The sequence below is a fragment of the Peromyscus californicus genome, unplaced genomic scaffold (genome assembly GCF_007827085.1).
Source record: "Peromyscus californicus insignis strain IS unplaced genomic scaffold, ASM782708v3 Scaffold_20__1_contigs__length_68692818, whole genome shotgun sequence".
Classification (NCBI taxonomy): domain Eukaryota; kingdom Metazoa; phylum Chordata; class Mammalia; order Rodentia; family Cricetidae; genus Peromyscus; species Peromyscus californicus.
The window spans coordinates 60,285,971-60,304,358 of record NW_026294503.1 but is presented as its reverse complement, the minus strand read 5'-3'; the positions used below and the strand labels follow the sequence as shown (position 1 = coordinate 60,304,358).

At 42.5% G+C, this 18,388-nt stretch overlaps 1 protein-coding gene across 2 annotated transcripts in view; it reads left to right on the top strand.

The window, feature by feature from the left end:
- Nucleotides 1–16,840, top strand: part of Dbx2 (developing brain homeobox 2) — a 33,676-nt gene extending 16,836 nt beyond the window's left edge. For both annotated transcript variants that reach the window (XM_052748762.1, XM_052748761.1), the window contains 2 exons: nt 5,236–5,423; nt 12,341–16,840. In XM_052748762.1, the coding sequence (XP_052604722.1) occupies nt 5,236–5,423; nt 12,341–12,667 (515 nt within the window). In that variant the 3' untranslated portion in view covers nt 12,668–16,840. The remainder of the gene's footprint in view (nt 1–5,235; nt 5,424–12,340) is intronic.
- The last annotated feature ends 1,548 nt before the right edge of the window (nt 16,841–18,388 follow it).

Below are 18,388 nucleotides of genomic sequence, written 5' to 3'. Positions count from 1 at the left end.
CACCAAAGTTTCATGTGACAGGGATGTTCAGACATGTGAGTGTACATGGCAGCATGGTGTACTTATTTTATAGGGGTGTTTTAAAAGCGTCTCTAACCCATAAAAGTTTGGGCCAGTTTAATAAATAGGAAAAAAATCATCAGGCCAGTTTAATAGAGCACGTCATTTTCTCAAGAGCTCAGATGATTACTTTAAGCAGGTCCCATTTTCTCTCATTAGTTCTCAGTTCTTCACACTCGATCCCCTCTGCTTAGCTGTTGGAAATGATGCTCATCCCTCAGGGCTTAAAGCCCTGTGTTTATGTTGGTAAAATAAATAAATAAATAAATAAACACATGGCTTGAAAGATCAGTGCAGTTCGGATCAAGGATAGAAAATGCTGCCCTTGACTTGTCTGTCCTCCTAATGCTGGCCTTTTAAGACCATTTAGAGATCCTACATGTGTTTTTAATAAGTGGTGCTGTGTCACATTATTAGTTATAACCCTGAAATGAATATCTTATTTTCCTGTTTATAATACTCATTCGAGTTGGCAACAGCTAATAATATGGTGGGATCTTGCTGTCCATAAAGAATTCTACAAAAACAACCATGATAACCAGGGCCCAGCTAATGAGCTTTACATCTGAAGTGCTTTTTCTACTAAAGGAATTTACTAGATTTTCTTTTTTAAAATAATAAGTGTTTATGTCCAAGTTGCTAAATAATTTTCCATTGCAGAAAAAAAAAAAAGAGAAAGAAAATGAACTGTTCAAGTAAACTTGTGTTAAGTTTCCGCTTGGACAGCCAAAACTGAGGTTTGTACTGAAAGTTTTAACAAGTGATGAAACTCATGGGTGCCATTGCTATTTCACAGTGTTGACTTCACGTTTTCCCAAAGCCCAGGATCGGGTCAGCACATCTGCAGCTAAGCAAGTGAAATGCCTTCTCCACTCATACCGTGATTCATTTGTTTCATGTCGATTGAGGTTTTTCTCGACGTCTCAGATTCAGGCTTGACTTCTTATTGCAATGTGGAAGCCATCATTTGCCCGGTGCCCTTCTCACATGCAGTAAAGGGTTTAATAGGCTGTTTCAGCACTATGCTAAAACACTGAGAACAGTAGAGAAAATTGAAAGGCACCAGTAAAAGCTGGCCCCTCCCCTAAAGCATTGCATGGCAAAATCTTTGATATTACATTCATAAACTTATTTTCAAAAATAACACATTTCTCAGGTATAATGAAAAGGAAAGTTGTGGAAATGATGTAGGTAATGACTTTTTTTTTTTAAAGCTACCTTGAAACATTGAAATCTTAATTAGGGAGGCTAGCAAATTGAGTTAATTAGATAATTACTTCATTTTGCCTTTGAGTACCCAACTTGACCTTTCAAGAATTTTATGCCCTAGAAAACAGAACTTCAATTTGGAGCCAACTTTATGTAAGTCTGAGCAGAGAAAGCCTGTCACTGGGACAAACTACTCAGCCTTTTCCTAGAAGATGCACTTATATTTGACATTTCCAGCTCATTATTGCCTTCTTTTTTCCTTGTTAAAACTTAAGGGAACATCATATCCACTCCAAGTCTGAGTGGAAGGCAGCAGGGAAGGAGCATTATTTTTACCAGGTGGATGTAGGTTGGCTCTGTGGGTCTCACTGTCAAAGACTGGCAATGGTCTGATTAATAATATTGTTGCCACCTGACCTGGGGGTTGGTTTTACTGCTCTCAGCTGGAGCGATGGATAGTCTGAAGAAACTGCCCAGAGCTGTGAAAACCTAGGAGAGACTGAATGCAGTTCTTGGCACATATGTGCACACGAGTGTAAAATATCTAACACATACAGAGATTTGATTTAACCATTCTAAGATCTTCGGAGGGATACATTTCATTTTAATTTAGAAAGAAGATAATGGAGTTTGTAGATAATTTGAATCTAGGTATTGACTTCTCAAAAGTGATGGAGTGATGTTGCACAGATAAATGACATTTGGTCAACCAAGAGGAATGTTTGAAGGACCAGAGACGGAAAACTATAGGCTTTCCAAGTTGATGGCCCTATTCAAAGCTCTAGAGAGGCAGAGGCATTTTCTGCCTGAGGGTTCAGCCTAGTCAGTAATAGTGGGACTTCCTAGGCCTGTGGGATGCTTGCCTATAACCCATTCCCTGAATATCACTTGAAGTCAAATATAGGGTTGCTTACAAAATCCTGATTTTCAGTTCCCTAATCAAGGGCCCAAGTACAGAACAGGAGAGGGGAGGGTGGACTGGATAGAGCAAAGTGGGGCAAAGAAGTGCAATGCCATCTCAGTGTGTGTCTGCAGACTCTGACTGGGATGTGGGTGTGCTTTAGCCACAGACTGTGCAGAGGAGAAGACCGAACTCCTACTGAACTCTGCAAGGCTCAGATTGCCCGTGAATGGCTCTGGAAACCCTTTAAAAGGCACATTGAGTAGTAAAAACCAAGCTAAGAGGAAGGCAGACAGTGAAAGACCTCTACAGTCACCACACCCAACTTGGTGAAGAAGGTCTAAATGGAGTAGAATCCTAAGTCCAAATCCTGGATTATATGGAGGCTTGAGGATAGGTTTTAGATTCTCCTAGGACAGGCCAGACAGATCTACAGAATCCATACAAACACAGGCACACAGATGCGTACACCCACAGATGCATACACACATGTTTGAAAATTGTGGTGAGGAATCTCTTCACTGGAGAGATGAGGGATAGAAACCTCTGGAAGAGGGAGCTGAGCAGTTAAGGACAGCACAGCAGGAAGACACAGGCCCGCAGACAACACCACACCCTCCTCAGTAGGGGAACACTGGCATCAGGCCCCAGAGACACAGACTCCAGGTTTTCATAGAGAAATTTGAGGAACAGTAATGGAGGCTGGTGGCACTTTAGCTGGCCCGTTGGAGAGGCCTGTGTCGAACAAGTGGCTCTGCCTCCTCCAGCTCTGAGAAGTGACTGAGTTCATTAGGAGGATCAAAGAGTTTTCCTTCTCGAAGGGCTGTTGATGGCCTCCAGCTCGAGTTATCCTGAAAGAATTTTCCTGAGAATCCGAAGCTGTCTAGATTCAATGTTGTTCCCTATCCTGGTGCCTCTGCCTTCCTTACAAAGCCGTGGGGGTGGGATGAGGACTAGCAGTCTATAGATTGGTTTTTTAATGTGGAAACAACAGGGCTTCTTAGAAGTGGGCTGGGCTGTATGACCCTTGGGTAGCCCACATTGGGAACAGAGTTTGGAATGAAACATGGCAGGGTTAGGAACTACAGGAGGGATATGCAGGAACTCTGAAACCCCCCTCCCCCCCCAAAAAAAAGGTTGCTACAGTGGTTGCTTTTTCTACTGGAAAATGGGTTACTTGTCCATACTTCTATAATGACCTACCTTGGGGCTTACGTTTGCCACTCTGTCCTTACTCCTCTGTATTTTTACCGACTTGTAAGCTTCATGCATATTGGTAGTCAGGATGCATGGGGAGCATGTGCCCCTGGAGAGGCCTATTGAGGGCCTCCTGTAACAATAGTCATAGGGCAGCTGCCCAGGGTGAGGTCAGGAAGCCAGAGAGGCTAAATTAACCTCACATGGACTCCTGGTGCATTGTTAATGGAAAAGGGTTGTGTTGGGTTGCCGAGGTAAATGATACGTGGGTGAGATGTGGCATGGGGGTGAGGGCGGGGAAGGGGGCACCCATGAAGGATATAATGGTCTTTGTGTTTGCCATAGCTTCTGCTTGTTCGTTGGTGGCTACTGTTCATTTTCGTGCACCGAAGCCTGAGAAACTGGGCTTTCTCAGTTATTACCTGAATTTAGCTATGGGTTCAGTAGGTCTGTTCTTTGGAGGGTGAGGTCTGATTTCAGTCCATGCCCCCAGCCCCCACCCCCAGAATGTTATAACTGCACCTTTAGACCATCTGTAGGAATCTTTGCTCCTTTTTTTTTTTTTCCCTAAAAATAATTTGCTATGGGCTTCTCTTGAAACTCTAAGGGCTTCTCTTGAAAGTTGTAGGGATATTTGAATGCGTTTCATTTCTACATTGCTAATTGGTGTCTCCTGCTCTGTGGCTGTTTGTATGTTGTCTATGGTCTCTCCAGCCCTGGCTATTGCTGATTGGCTGGTTGGTCTTTCCTGCTCTGTGGCTGTTTGTATGTTGTCTATGGCCTCTCCAGCCCTGGCTATTGCTGATTGGCTGGTTGGTCTTTCCTGCTCTATGGCTGTTTGTATGTTGTCCATGGTCTCTCCTGCCCTGGCCATTGCTGATTGGCTGGTTGGTCTCTCCTGCTCTAAGGCTGTTTGTGTGTTGTCTATGGCCTCTCCTGCCCTGGTCATTGCTTTGTTGCTCTGTGCTGTCTGGGATGCTCACGTGTCATCTTGCTGTCAGAGCCCCTGAGCCTCTACTCATCAACTGTGAGCACCTTAAGGACATCCCTCACTCAGCGCCTCTGCATCACCTCTGCCAAGTTGTTCCCCACTGGGTAAAGGATACAAGCTTAAACTGTAGACGGTGGGCATGAATTCTATGTCCATGTTTCTGCAATGACTCACAGTAGTGTTCTGTTTGGTCCTTTCCCCCGATTCTCCTTGGCACTCTTTCCTGGTTGTAAGCGCAGTACACATCTCGCTGGCATGCTTTAAAACACTATGTGCGGTTCTTCCTTTGTTGCTGTCTGTCCTTAGTCTTCATCATTAATGGGTCCTCAAGATTTTATCTGCTGGGTAGTTTATCCATTTCTTTGAGTAGCTGCCTTTTTCTCCTAATGTTGAATACATTTGCCTGCACTGTTAGGTTGGATATAGTCATAAATCAAGGGCGCCAAAACGCAGAGGAAAGAGCCAGGCTGAACCAAGAACATCAGAGAGGCATCAGAGTTTTGTGTCCTTTGTATAGAATTGGACCTGCGTCACTCCAAGCACTTTATCTAGGGAGTGGTTGGTGTGGCATTTATAGGATCCATGTAAGGACCAAGTGAGCTACCAAGGGGGAAGTAGATTCATGGGACTCTTGCTAGGGCTGGGCATTGAGCTAACTTTTGTGCTATTTTATTGGCTCCCTGGAGCATATTCCATGATCAGCATTTATCAGGTCCTCAGAGAAGTCTGGGACCTGGAGAGCTTAAGCAGCTTAGCTCTTGCTGTAGAGAGGAAACAGCCAGCCACTGTGCTCACTAGGAGGTACTACCACTCTGATAGGCAGAGGGGCTAATTTTCTCTAACCCTGGTGCCCTTTTTCATTTTCCCTCTCTGCCAGGAGAAGAACATGGGCTGCCTCTGCTCACCCAGGACTCAAATTCCAAAGCTCGAAGGGGGATTTTAAGAAGAGCTGTGTTCTCAGAGGACCAGAGAAAGGCTCTGGAGAAAATGTTTCAGAAGCAGAAGTACATCAGCAAAACAGACCGAAGGAAACTTGCTGTCAGCTTGGGACTGAAGGAGTCACAGGTACCAATGAGGAGGGAGATGCCCCGTATTCCTAGTTTCAGCAGGAGCGTGATGAAGTTTGTTCTTTTGGCAAGAATGTCTTGTGTCAGGTGTGGTACTGTGCCATGCCCCGAAATGTTCTGAAGTGTTTGGTCTGAATTTTCAGTAGATAGAGACACATGGGACAAGTCCTGTGTGGAGACAGATCCACACACTGAGATGGCAAGGCTGAACTACAACATGCATTTTTCTGAAATGAAGGGAAGTACCAAGGATGCATCACATGATTCTCATCCCCCCTCGTGTGTGTGTGTGTGTGTGTGTGTGTGTGTGTGTGTGTGTGTTATCTTTATACCCAGAGAAGCAGACTAAATAATTCTCTTCAAAAGCAGTAACCACTTTTCCTGTCTTCCTTTTCTTTTTCAATCCCAAATCAGAGAGTGAATATGAGGCTCCAGGGCCCCTCTGCATGGGTATCATTATCCTGCATATTTCACATCTGCAGCATCTACATCTTCCTTGCTCACTAATGTTCCACACAGTTATGAATGCAAATTTTGGGAGTGAAGGATTCTCCCAAGGTGGCCAATTAGCTCATAGAACACTAGCGTTTTTCTGTCATCTTCTATATAAGTACCCTCCTTCCCTGCAATCCTGTCTATCTTCTGGATGGAGAAATGCAGAAGATTGAATGTAGGTCCAGTGTCATGAGGCAAAGCTGTTTGGGATCTAGGTTTCCACCCCAGACAGCCTAATGTGGACTCTGGTTTCCTTAACCTTGAGCCACCATCTACAGCTGTGCAGGTTGCCCACCCTATAAAGATGTCTTAGGGTTACCACGGCTGTGATGAACCAGCAACTTGGGGAGGAAAGGGTTTTTTTGACTTACACTTCCATGTCACCATTCACCATTGAAGGAAGTCAGGACAGGAACTCAGATACAGCCAGAACCTGGAGGCAGGAGCTGATGCAGAGGCCATAGAAGGATGCTGCTTACTAGCCTGCTCCACATGGCTTGCTCAGCCTGTTTTCGTACAAAACAGAGAACCACCAGCTCAGGGGTGGCTCCATCCACAATGAGCTGGGCCCTCCAACATCAATTTCTAGTTAAGAAAATACCCTACAGGCTTGCCTACAGCTTGATCTTATGGAGGCATTTCCTTAACTGAGGTTCCTTCCTCTCAGAGGGCTGTAGCTTGTGCCAAGTTGACATAAAAACCAGCCAGTACGAAGGCATCTAGCTGAAGGGGATGGTGGTCGCTGAAATGCAACAGGCGCTCCACTTCCCAAATAGACCCACATCCACCAGGATATTTTGAATTGGTGTGAAGGAGCCGAAGGGGAAAAGACACTATGTCAAACGTGTCCTAGTGTGTGAAATTCCTATTACCCTTGATTGCTTTCCCTGGGGAAATGGTGTGTTCCACAAGCTGCCATGCCATCCCCAATACTTTATAGTTGTACGAAGCAGTATGTTGTGTGGTAGAGGGCTATTAGTCCATAACTTTAATTGATTGCTCAGTCTGAATTTAATGAGTGTCAGAGCCGTTTTGCATATGAATGGATCAGTGGCTATATCTCTAGGGTCTACTTTGTTTGTGACCCTGTGCTTGGTGGATGGTCACACTCTTGGCATCCCCGGAAGTCACTTACCCTGTGGAGGTGAGATAGCAACATTGCCGTGACGTGTGAGACTGGAAGGGGAGGGGGGTCAGTAGTTGGAAAAGCTATTTATAGAGCTGCGGCCATCTATGCCTCCCATGCTCCCGTCCAGAGGCAGCAGCCTTGGCAAAGTCCGCAACCCCAGGAAGTCAGGTGACAGACCTCCCTCATGGGCAGGAGAGTGGGTGGCAGAGGCCTCCCTGGGCTTGGCTGGAGTGCCACTGGCAGGGATGAGAAGACCCATGGTCAGAGCGGAGAAAATACGCAGGTCAGGATTTCAGGGGGAGCCCAGGGTTGTCTGTCAGCTTGAAGCAGATGCTGAGAGATGGAAGGGGCTGCATTCCACCTTGCCGTGTGCTGAGTGAGCGTGAGCGTCTCTGACATCTGTGCAGCATGCTACAGAGACACTTGATATCAAATCCCAGTCATTTATAAGCTGTAGGGAAGGCTACAGTCTCCCCACACCAAGGAAAACAATGGCTCGTAAACCCAAGCACATAGTTTCACTTAATTATATTGTTTCAAAAGTTCAGGTATCTCAGAATGAATGCTTCTTGTATTGAATTTAGGGGAGCATTGAATAAATAATTTAGCATTTTATTAACTTCCATGCTGATCAGCTATGGCATACAGAAGGGAACTTGAAGTTACAAATGAAAGTCCACCTTGCATCTCTCCAATCCAGCTTCATTTTTACTGCTATTTATAAATGCTCCTTGGTCCAGTTTACTGAAACAACAGACTCAACATAAATTTGTACATAGGATGGATATGCACAAATTGCAATTACTCTCATGCTTGCATGATGCTTACTGGTGACCCAGCATTTGATGTCCCTTAATGCCTGCAAGGATCCTAAGAAGTGTTTGCTATTCATTGTATTATCCTTGCTCTGCAAAAAAGTTGGTACCTGGAATGTGTATGTGTGTGACTAACTATATTTGTCAGTGTGATGGCCTCTGTGTGTCCTTTTTGGCTTTTCACAAGTCAGGGAAGCTCTGATAGCCCTTCCTAGTCAGTCTGTGTTCTTCAAGGTCACACACCATCTCAGCTCCCAGCGTGGTAGATGAGTGTAGTACACATTTCTACCTCTTGTGTAAACAGATCCTTTTAGTACGAGTTCTTTGTATGTGGCTTCTGCAGCATTTTCTTAGGGGAGATTCTTTATACCATGGCAAGTGTTTCTGCTCTACTTTGCTGTATCACCACTGCATGGTAACACAAGCCATTCTGTTGATGACAATCACATGCATTCCTCCCAGATTTGGCTGTCATAGGCAGCACAGTTGGCCATGTAGACTGTTTGGCTCCTTTTCTCAAGTGTTACAAGATGGGTCCTTTGTGCCTGACCTGTAGATCTTTTTCATTTTATCTCATGTGAACCTCACTACACATCACCCTGTGGACATATAAGACATTCCAAGCTTTGAGTTACTTCTGGGTTTTTGGCATTGTATTTCTTTGTGTATTTAAAAAATACGTTTTGTAGCCAGGTAGTGGTAGCACACACCTTTAATACCAGCACTTGAGAGGCAGGCAGATCTCTGTGAGTTCAAGGCCAACCTGGTCTGCAGAGTGAGTTCCAGGACAGCCAAGGCTATACAGAGAAACCCTGCAGAATTTATATATTAAAATGTTCATGTATATATTTCAAATTCTAAAAGATTAAAAGTCCTTCCAAAGAGTCTTAGATCAATCTAGATACTGATTTATATAAAATTTCCAGTCATATGAGTCCTTTTATTGCAAACCCTTTATCCTTTATTACTTTGAAAAGCCTTATCAACCTTGTAGATGGTTGCATTTATTATTATTTCTTAGTTTGAATTTTCCTAGCTACTAGAATTTTAGAGGCTTTTGATAATTTATTGGCAATGTGCAGTATATGAATTGGCTTTTTATAGTTGTATATTTTCCACTGGTTGTACTTTCATTGACATGCAGCAATTATTTGGGATATTAATCAAGATATTTAGAATATTGAGGTTAGCTCCACTTTCTTGTTACAGATATTTTAGCATCTCTGTCCACACTTGTGTGTTTCTTTACTGTGGTAAAATATGTATACAAGACACAACATTTTAACCTTTCAAAGTTCTAACTTCAGTGACACTGTGTGCATTTACACTGTCCCATAACTGTTGCCACAATTCATCTCCAGAGTTTTTTCATCTTGTAACACTGAAACTGTATCAACTCCCAGTACCTCCTTATTCCCCTACCTCAGTCCCCTCCCAACTACCCCAAACTTAACACCTCCTCCTTTCCTCCAGCCCAAGACCCTACCAATTACCATTCTGTTTTCTGTTGTAGTATAGAGAGAGACATATTGAGTATAAGAATTTTGTATGAGTGGACTCATACAGCATTTTATTAATTGAATTAATTTCCTTAACAATGTCTTCAGGTTCATCTATATTGTTACAAGTTTCAGAATTACCTTTCTTCCCAAAGCTGAATCATGTTCCATTGTAGGGATGTACTATATCTGCATAACCATTCATCTATTGATGATCTTGATTATTTCTAATATTTGGATATTATAGGTAATACTGCTGGGAAGCTATGTATGCAAATATCTCCCAGATTCCTACTTTGAATTCTTTTGAGTGTTTTTTTGTTTTTTCATATGTTTCTAGTGTGTTTATTTGCACAGAAATGTCTATTTTATGTAGCCAGCTCTGTCTTCTCTGCTTTGTCGTCTTCATTATTTGATGATTGCTTTAAAAGGAATTTGTGTCCTCAAGACTATAATTACAATCTCATGTACTTTCTTCTAGAAATTTTGTAGTTTTCTTTTTATGTTTAGCTATTTAATCCACTTGGAGTTGTTTTTGTGTTCATTGAGAGATGTTTGACTTCTGTGTATTTCACTAAATATATGTATTCCTCCATTGATTGTGAAGAAATTATTTCATGGCTTTTTATTCAGAGATTACTTAAATCAAGCTTTGTTCTGTATCCTGATGTCTCTCTCCCTCCATGCACATCACACACACGCACACACACACACACACACACACACACACACACACACACACACAGATGCACACACAGACACATACATACACAGACACACACACACACACATACATACACACAGACACACACATGCACAGACACACATACACAGATGTACACACAGACACATACATACACAGACACACACATACATACACACACAGACACACACATGCACAGACACACACACACACACACACAGCCACACACATACACACACACAGACACAGACATAGATACACAGATACACACAGACACACAGACAGACAGACACACACGTGTGCACTAAGGAAAGAAGAATGAAAGAAAGCAAGTGTGTGTTGAGCAAAGCAGATACACCTATGGGAAGAGCACTCTGGGTGAAGACGCACAGGAAGAACTTGGCAAGTTTTCCAGGAGCCAATGGCCGCTGCTAATTATAAATGCATTCAGAGTGTCCTGGTGTGCGAGCTTTAGAGCTGTTTTCTTAGCAAAAGCTGGTCTCTCTGCATTGTAACTGACTCAGTGGTCATTGACACTCAGGTGCCTGGAGTCCATGTCCTGTGTAGTCATTTAGAGGGAAACGTTGAAGAGACTGTTTAGTCAGTGTAGAAGGACCATCTCCGTGTGTGTGTGTGTGTGTGTGTGTGTGTGTGTGTGTGTGTGTGTGTGTGTGATTTTTAAAAGTAGAATCTAATGTAGCTTCAGGCTGACCTCAAACTTCCTAGCCAACCAAGGATGACCTTGAACTCCAGCTATTTCTGTGTCTGCCTCCTGAGTGCTGGGGTTGTAGGCATGTGATACCGTGTTTGGTTTGGGTGGTTCTGGGGTTTGATTCAGGCCTTGCACATGCTAGGGGAGTGCTCTGTTCACTGAGAGGCATCCCCAGCCCTCTTGGTTGCTATATTTTAATAATTATTTTCTTGGGTAAACGTTTTTTCTAATGGAAGTGTTTTATAAATGATGATTGAGTTTGTTTGCTGATAGTTGCACACATGTATATAGTATGTTCTGATACCTGAATGCCCATCCTTTTCTAGTCTCTCTCATCCCGTTATCCCCTTTATCCTAGAATTGCCTTTCAAGCATTCATTTTTCTAGACTCACTGAGTTTAACTAGGGTTTTGTTGTTGTTTCAAAATGAAAATGTAAATTGTCAGTGCAAGGATGTAGTGTAGTGGCAATGACTTTTTCTGCTTTTGAAATGCCGGGGAAGTAGTTGGAAACTCTTCTGGTCAAGGATGGCTGAGTGTACAGTGGATAGGGTGGTTAATCACAGAGTCAAGTTGCGGTATGGTGGGGGAAGTTATGATTCAGATCAAACCACCTTCTGGGTTAATTACAATCATTTGCTATTTATTGGAACTAATTATCATAGTTTGATAAATCCTGGGAGTAATCAAAACTTGGAAGCTGTATAAAGCCCACATTTATCAAAGCATTACAAAATGTATTGTTAATTTAATGTTAAAAGCTTGTGGTGAGGTCTGCATGTCAACACAGCCTGATACCAGGCGCTGAAGCTCTTCCCTTTGCTCTGCTGTGTGCTCTTGAGTTGGTTAATCTCTCCAAACCTCAGTTTCCTTAGATGTGAAATGAATACCTCATCAAACCATAAAACACACACATGCACACGCACACCACACATACACGTACAAGCACCCTGCAATACACATAATACATGTATGCAAACATCATACACACACACGAGCACACACACAATACATACATATATAAACACCTTGAACATACACATATGTGCATACATACACATGTGAAAACATAACACACACACACACACACACACACACACACACACACACACATACCTTCCATGTCAACCAAGCAACTAAACCTAATACCCCCAAATCAAAACACACAGGGTCTATACTAGTCAATTTTTCTTGCATATATGTATTAGCATAGCTTAAATAATGTTTTAAAATACTTAAAACAAAATTAATTTCAAAATCCACCAAAAATATAGCATGTGGTCATCATCCCACACTCACTCTGTTTAGAAGTGTACATGGGATGTTATGTTGATCTTTCTGGTGCTTTTCAAGGAACCCACAGGAAAAGCCACAGGGATTTTTCAGTAAGGAATTCTGCAGAATGTGTAGTAGAAGCAGTGGACAGTTGAAAACGCTGAAGGAAGGGGCTGACTATGTGGTCGCCTAGCACGTATGAGGCCCAAGTAAAAGAACTAAGTAAAACACTAAAGCTCTGTACCTAGAATAAGTGGTTTTTTCCCCCCCTGATTATTTTATCGATAGGTGAAGATCTGGTTTCAGAACAGAAGGATGAAATGGCGGAATTCCAAAGAAAAAGAAGTGCTCTCCAACAGGTGCCTCCAAGAAGTGAGCCTTCAAGAAGACAGGCTCGCACGGCCCGCTGTGGGCTTCCCTCCTCCGTGCCCTGCCCTGTGGGAAGTCTCCCAGCCGCACTCAAGCCCCAGCTGGAGGGAGAATTCTCCAGAACCTGCAGAAAGACTGAGCCAGGAGAACGCACGGGTACCAGAAGCGAATTCACTCCGAGGTGCCTTGTACTTGGGTCCTGAGAAGGACGCTGGAGACAAGGATGGACTCACTAGCGCCATCTGAAGGGAGCATGCGCCATGCTCGTCTAAGAGAACCCTTAGCCTGTAACATTGGGATTAAAGCCAATTAGCGTGTGTCTCAACCCTGCCTTAAACTAACACCTTGGCACGATACCTGAGCTGAAGCCTTAGGAGAGCCAGTCTCCTCTTTCTTATTTAGCCCTCGACAGAGGCTCAGTGTCTAAATGGAGTAGAACCTCCCAGGAGGTAGATAGGACTGAAAGATGAGAGCCAGTGTCGGCCCATGGCCTGTTCTGAATACGTGTGTGTATATATGCGTGTGTCTGTGTATATGTATGTAAATGCTCATTAAATTCATTAGCAGAAACCAATTCTCTCCAAGTTTTACATGGCGCAAATTTCTTTTTTTATATGAAGAAAAAAATTGAGCAAATATTCATTTTTCAAATAATGTAAAACTTTGGCTCCAATGCCACACAATGAATTATGTTTGCAAAAATTCTCATCTTCTGGCTTCTTTGGTATCCAGTTGTAAGTGAATTTTAGCAAGCTCCGCAGTCCTAATCAAATGAGCCACAGCTAGAGACACATACTGACAATAGAGAGGATAAACTCAACAGGAATCTACAATTTTTGAAGGTAGTTATCAGTATTTCTAGTTTCCAGGTCTGAGACAGATGAGGCTATCAGTGAGGAAGGTCCGCATTTATCTGTGAATTGGCTTTGTGATCTCTTCTCTGTAGGGTTTATCCTCGACCAAGGTTATCTGAATAAAATAAACGCCTGAGTGGAAGGTTTGTCAGACAATGGGTCAGTCAGCATTCAGTAACTTTTTGATTATCTCTGCCAACTAGTTTGTAATCAGTGCCCCAAGCTGTGTCGCCGTTCTTAAACTGTGTCTAACACGATGAAAAATCACAGTACGGACGGGCTCTGTGGTCAGTGCTGATCCCACACTCAGACAGTCTGACTTTTCCACCTAGTTGGTTCATACTACATATGTTAGGTGGTTTTATATGTTAGCAGACACCACCCAGATGCTTTATGATTACTCTGAAATAGTCTTTGTATAAAATCATATCTCTGGTAATGATTTTCTTAGTTATCCAAATATATTAATTCTAAGTTCATGAAAAAAAATATTTTACTTTGCAGGAAATGAAGAAAAAAAAGGAAACAGTGTGGTTTTGAATGGATCTTTGGACAAACGATGCAACTAGGAGTCTTCTATGGAACGTTTTGTTCATGAGCAAGTGAGGAAGCGATGGGGCTTACCCTCTCAGCTCTGGGCTCCAAGGGTTTAGTGTGCAGAAGGGAGAATATTTGAGAAAGTAACCGTTGTGATCAACACCAGGGAATTCTGTTTTAATGAAAGGAGCTTGCATTGGTACGTTAGCTGATGCCTTTGCCACCTTTATGTTCCCTAAAGGTCATGTTAGAAGGTTGTCTTTGAGCTTCCTTGTGGGAAGTGGGAGCCAGGGATCTGATGACTCCGTTTGACAACCTGTTTGCAAAGCGAAAACACAGGGTACTTTCTCTAGTCCTGACCTTATCTGTAGGCTGTTCCGTCTTGCACGACACTGTGCTGAGCATCTAGGGTCTGCTGGCTCATTTAGCCCTCGTGGCCATAGCCCTGTGACGTCAACGGTCTTACCGATCAGGGTTCCTGTTTCTCCACCAAGGCAGCTGAGGCACTGCATGCAGAGGTGATCACCGAGTCACAGAGTTAGTAAAGTAAGGGGTCTATGCCCAGGCAATCCAGTTCATGCCGTAAGGTCTTACCAACTCTGTGGGGTATGCGGCACCGTGCATGTATTCCCATAGCTGTAGGATGCCGTATGTGTGTATTCACACAGCTACAGGAAGCCCTATCAGCAGAGAAGCCTGAAGGACACTGTGGTAAGGTTTGCTGAAGGAAGTCAGGAGTACGTTGTATTTTGCAGCCTCTGACTTGGGGAAACAGTATTCTCATCAATATTCTCCTTTCTATTAGATTTTTAAGTTTAGGTAAAGAATTGCCAATCTTCAACTCTGAGGCTCCTGTGGACTCTAGTTCAGAGAAGTCACCTCAGTGCATGATGGGCATGTCTTGGTTTTCACCATTCACTGATGAAAATCATAAAGTACTTACTTGCATGCGGCCATCGTGTCTTGAGAATAACTTGAAACTGGAATGAGAGAGACTTGTCAAGGGCTTTTGATTGGTCCAGGTTGTAGAAACGGGTGAATTACAGCTTGAATGACTTTCCCCCAGGAGCTCTGAGACTCAGTAGAACTCCATGTAAGAATGGCCTGGTGCTCAAATATGCAGGCGAGGATTTCAATTGTCTTCCACCCTGGAATGTGTCTAGGCTTAGGAAAGTCACACTTTAGAAAGACAGTTTACTGGGGCATAGTGATAGTACACACACGTGTGCCCTCACATAAACATAGCCGTATACACACTGTATGCCCTCACACACAAGCATAGGCATAGTACACAATGTACCCTCACACACAAGCATAGCCACAGTATACACACACGTGCCCTCACATGCAAGCATAGCTGTGCTACACACATGTGTGCCTGCTGGGACTGCGGGGCCGGGCGGGATCGGAGAAACCTTCCGGCTACATGTGCCTTTACACAGAGTATCTTCTACAGTGCACACATGTGTGCCCTCACAAGCATGGCCATGCTACACACATATGTGCTCTCACACGCACAGCATAGCCATGGTATACACACGTGTCCTCACACACAGTATAGCCATGGTACACATGCCTTTCTGCCTTTTCTTTGCATTATCTTGTCTGGATTGCAGTGAATGGCTGGGTCCTTGCTAGAGAGCTCTCCTTTCTTATTCTCTGCTGACCCCACCCTTATCCTGGCTTTGTGTGAGCATTTTCTGTTGAATAGTTGCAGATTCTTTTCTGGAAGTGATAACATATTAGTATACTTCTTGTCCACTTTCCAGAGAAATACTGATTGTAATTAATACCAGGAACATAGAATCCTGGAGAATGAAATATTGAAGAAGAAGAAAAAAAGAACACCTCAAAAGGCATTTTCAATTGGTTTATAAGTAGATGAAATGAATGTATGTTTTAATATTTAGGGATTAGAAATATATAAACAGGTTAGAGATGACCATAGGCTTTGGAGACAATGAAGATGATTATCACTAATGTTTAAAAGACAACTCTGTCTTTTTAATAATAAACAAGAAAGCCAACTATTTCATCAAGTGATTCTCAGGATTTAAAACCCATCCACATGACCATACTGTAACTCCCAGACTCCTCTATCATCCAGATCCTCACCTCCAGCATCCAGAATCCCATTTGACTCCCCCAAATCAATACATGTTCTTTACTTTAAATATAAAATTATAAATAATCTCTACCATAAGCTGCCTTTCCGATATCTCCATTTCTAAACTGCACTCTTCCTAGTGTTCAGCAAGACCCAGCCATCCCTAAAACCAACGATTCTGTGAAGATCTTGCATTGACACAATGAAGCTTATTGTCTTCCAAAGTTTGCTGGACTGTACCTCCAGGAACTTGATATTTTCTCCCTGTGTTTTCTTTCTATTTCAGCATCTGCTGGACATTATGATTGAGACATTTTCCTCTATGTAGATAAACATGAGAAAGAGAAAAGGTCCTTGTCTTCAAAGAGCTTCTAAATTAGCTGCCTTGCCATACAATGCTTGAAATAGTCCCTATTACTCCTGGAAGGCTCCAGTAATTTTAAGAGAAAAAACTAGCATCCTCCAAACCTCACCTCTCTTTGCAATGAGAGCCTTCGTAAAGCTCTACTAATCAGAAACTAATCAGAATGACTCCTGCCATTCCTCCCAGATACTGTTGTCACAAGAGTCAGGAGTCAGAGAGGCTTCCAGAAGAATTCACTAGCTTCCTGTGTCCACAGCGAACCCGGTCTCTTTTTTTTGGTCTGTTTGCTTGTCTAGCTATTACTTTAGTTACATTGTGTTATTTTTATTTTGGTTATAAATAAATGCACCTGAAAACAGCTAACGAAGTAAAAGTCGTGAAACTCCAGTAGACGGTCCTCTTGGGGAAAAAAAAAATGCAGCTACTTTTGAATGTGCAAGCATGTAAATACATATGTCTAAACAGATTTGGATTGTAGTGTCTATCCAGTTTCCCTGCTTTTTTTTCTGTTTGCTCACAGACCAATTTCCCACATCATTAAAGATTACTCAAAACCATGATGGCTTCACTGTTCTATTGTAACTCTTTTAGTTCTTGGGGGTACACCAAGAAGATGCCAGGGTATGGGAAGAAATGACCACAGGACCCTGTTCTTCAGGAAAATAATCTATTGTGTTTATAATAAAAAAAATTCTCAGCAGATGAATGAAAGTTGAGCAAGTTTGGTATTACTCTTGGGAGTGTTCAGTATCAAGGTGTACCAAACATACTTAAGGGACAATGTCTTCTAAAAAGCCACTACGAAGCCTATCAGAATGTTCCTTATCCATTTATAGTCCAAGCAGATGCACATGCTTGGCCTTGAACAGAGCCAGCAGCAAAGTAATAATATGGGGTGACAGTCTACTTCCCTCTGTGCTTTTCTGTCAGATTTCTACACTACCCAGCTGTCTGTATTATTGAGTCAGTATTTTTTTTTTTTTTTTGGTTTTTCGAGACAGGGTTTCTCTGTGCAGCTTTGCGCCTTTCCTGGGACTCACTTGGTAGCCCAGGCTGGCCTCGAACTCACAGAGATCCGCCTGCCTCTGCCTCCCGAGTGCTGGGATTAAAGGCGTGCACCACCACCGCCCGGCTTGAGTCAGTATTTTGTCTGTATTGCTGTCTTCAAAGTGGATAGGATTCAAACTCGGAGAGCTGTGTCATCTGCCACCACTTTGAATGTTTATATATGGTTGGTGCACCCACATCATCTAGAATTATCACAATTTTATGGTTCTTTTCTCAAGGTTGATTAAATGATACAAATTATGGGTGTTTTGAGAAGTGTTTGAGATCAGAATATTCCAAGGTTACCAGAGAGCCAGGAAACTTTGAGTATTATTCAAACCCAAAACAGAACTATCCAGTTCTTCATGTTAATTGAAGCTGAAAAACCAGGCATGTCATATTTGAAAAGGATATAGTGATATAATTATTACATAAGGTACACACACAAACATACACATACACACAATGGTATTACTAGAGGAAGAGGACCCTGTCAGCTCCTGGTGACTCATGATTTAAATTATATGACTCTATCTGACTCTCTTAAGATGGTGTCCCCTAGATGTGTGTCACAGTTTTTTCTCTGTCTTTCCTTTGTAAGGACACCTGCCATTGGATTCAAATCAAATCCAGAGTGATCATGTCTCAAAATCCTTAAACTCAATTGCATCTTCAAAGGCATTCTTCTCAAATGAAGTCAAATTCACAGGACTCGGGGGTTTAAACATGGTAGATCATTTACAGGACCAGTACATTTTATCCCAATATATATCATAGTAAAAGGTCCAGAATCAATAAAAGTGAAGGACAGCTTCCCTTAGCATTCTTCTAATGCTATTTAAATTACATTGCCAAGAAATTCACTACTTGTAAGGATATTTGGACAGGATTTTTTTTGTAAAATTACCTTCATTTTGGATTTTTTTATGCACAGGAAAAATTTAGGAAAATGCAACACTAATTTTTTTAAAACCCTCACATGGATTCCAGATGTTGACGATTTAATCCAAGAAGGTGTTTCCTTATTATACAAATGTGGTACACATAAAAAAATTGGC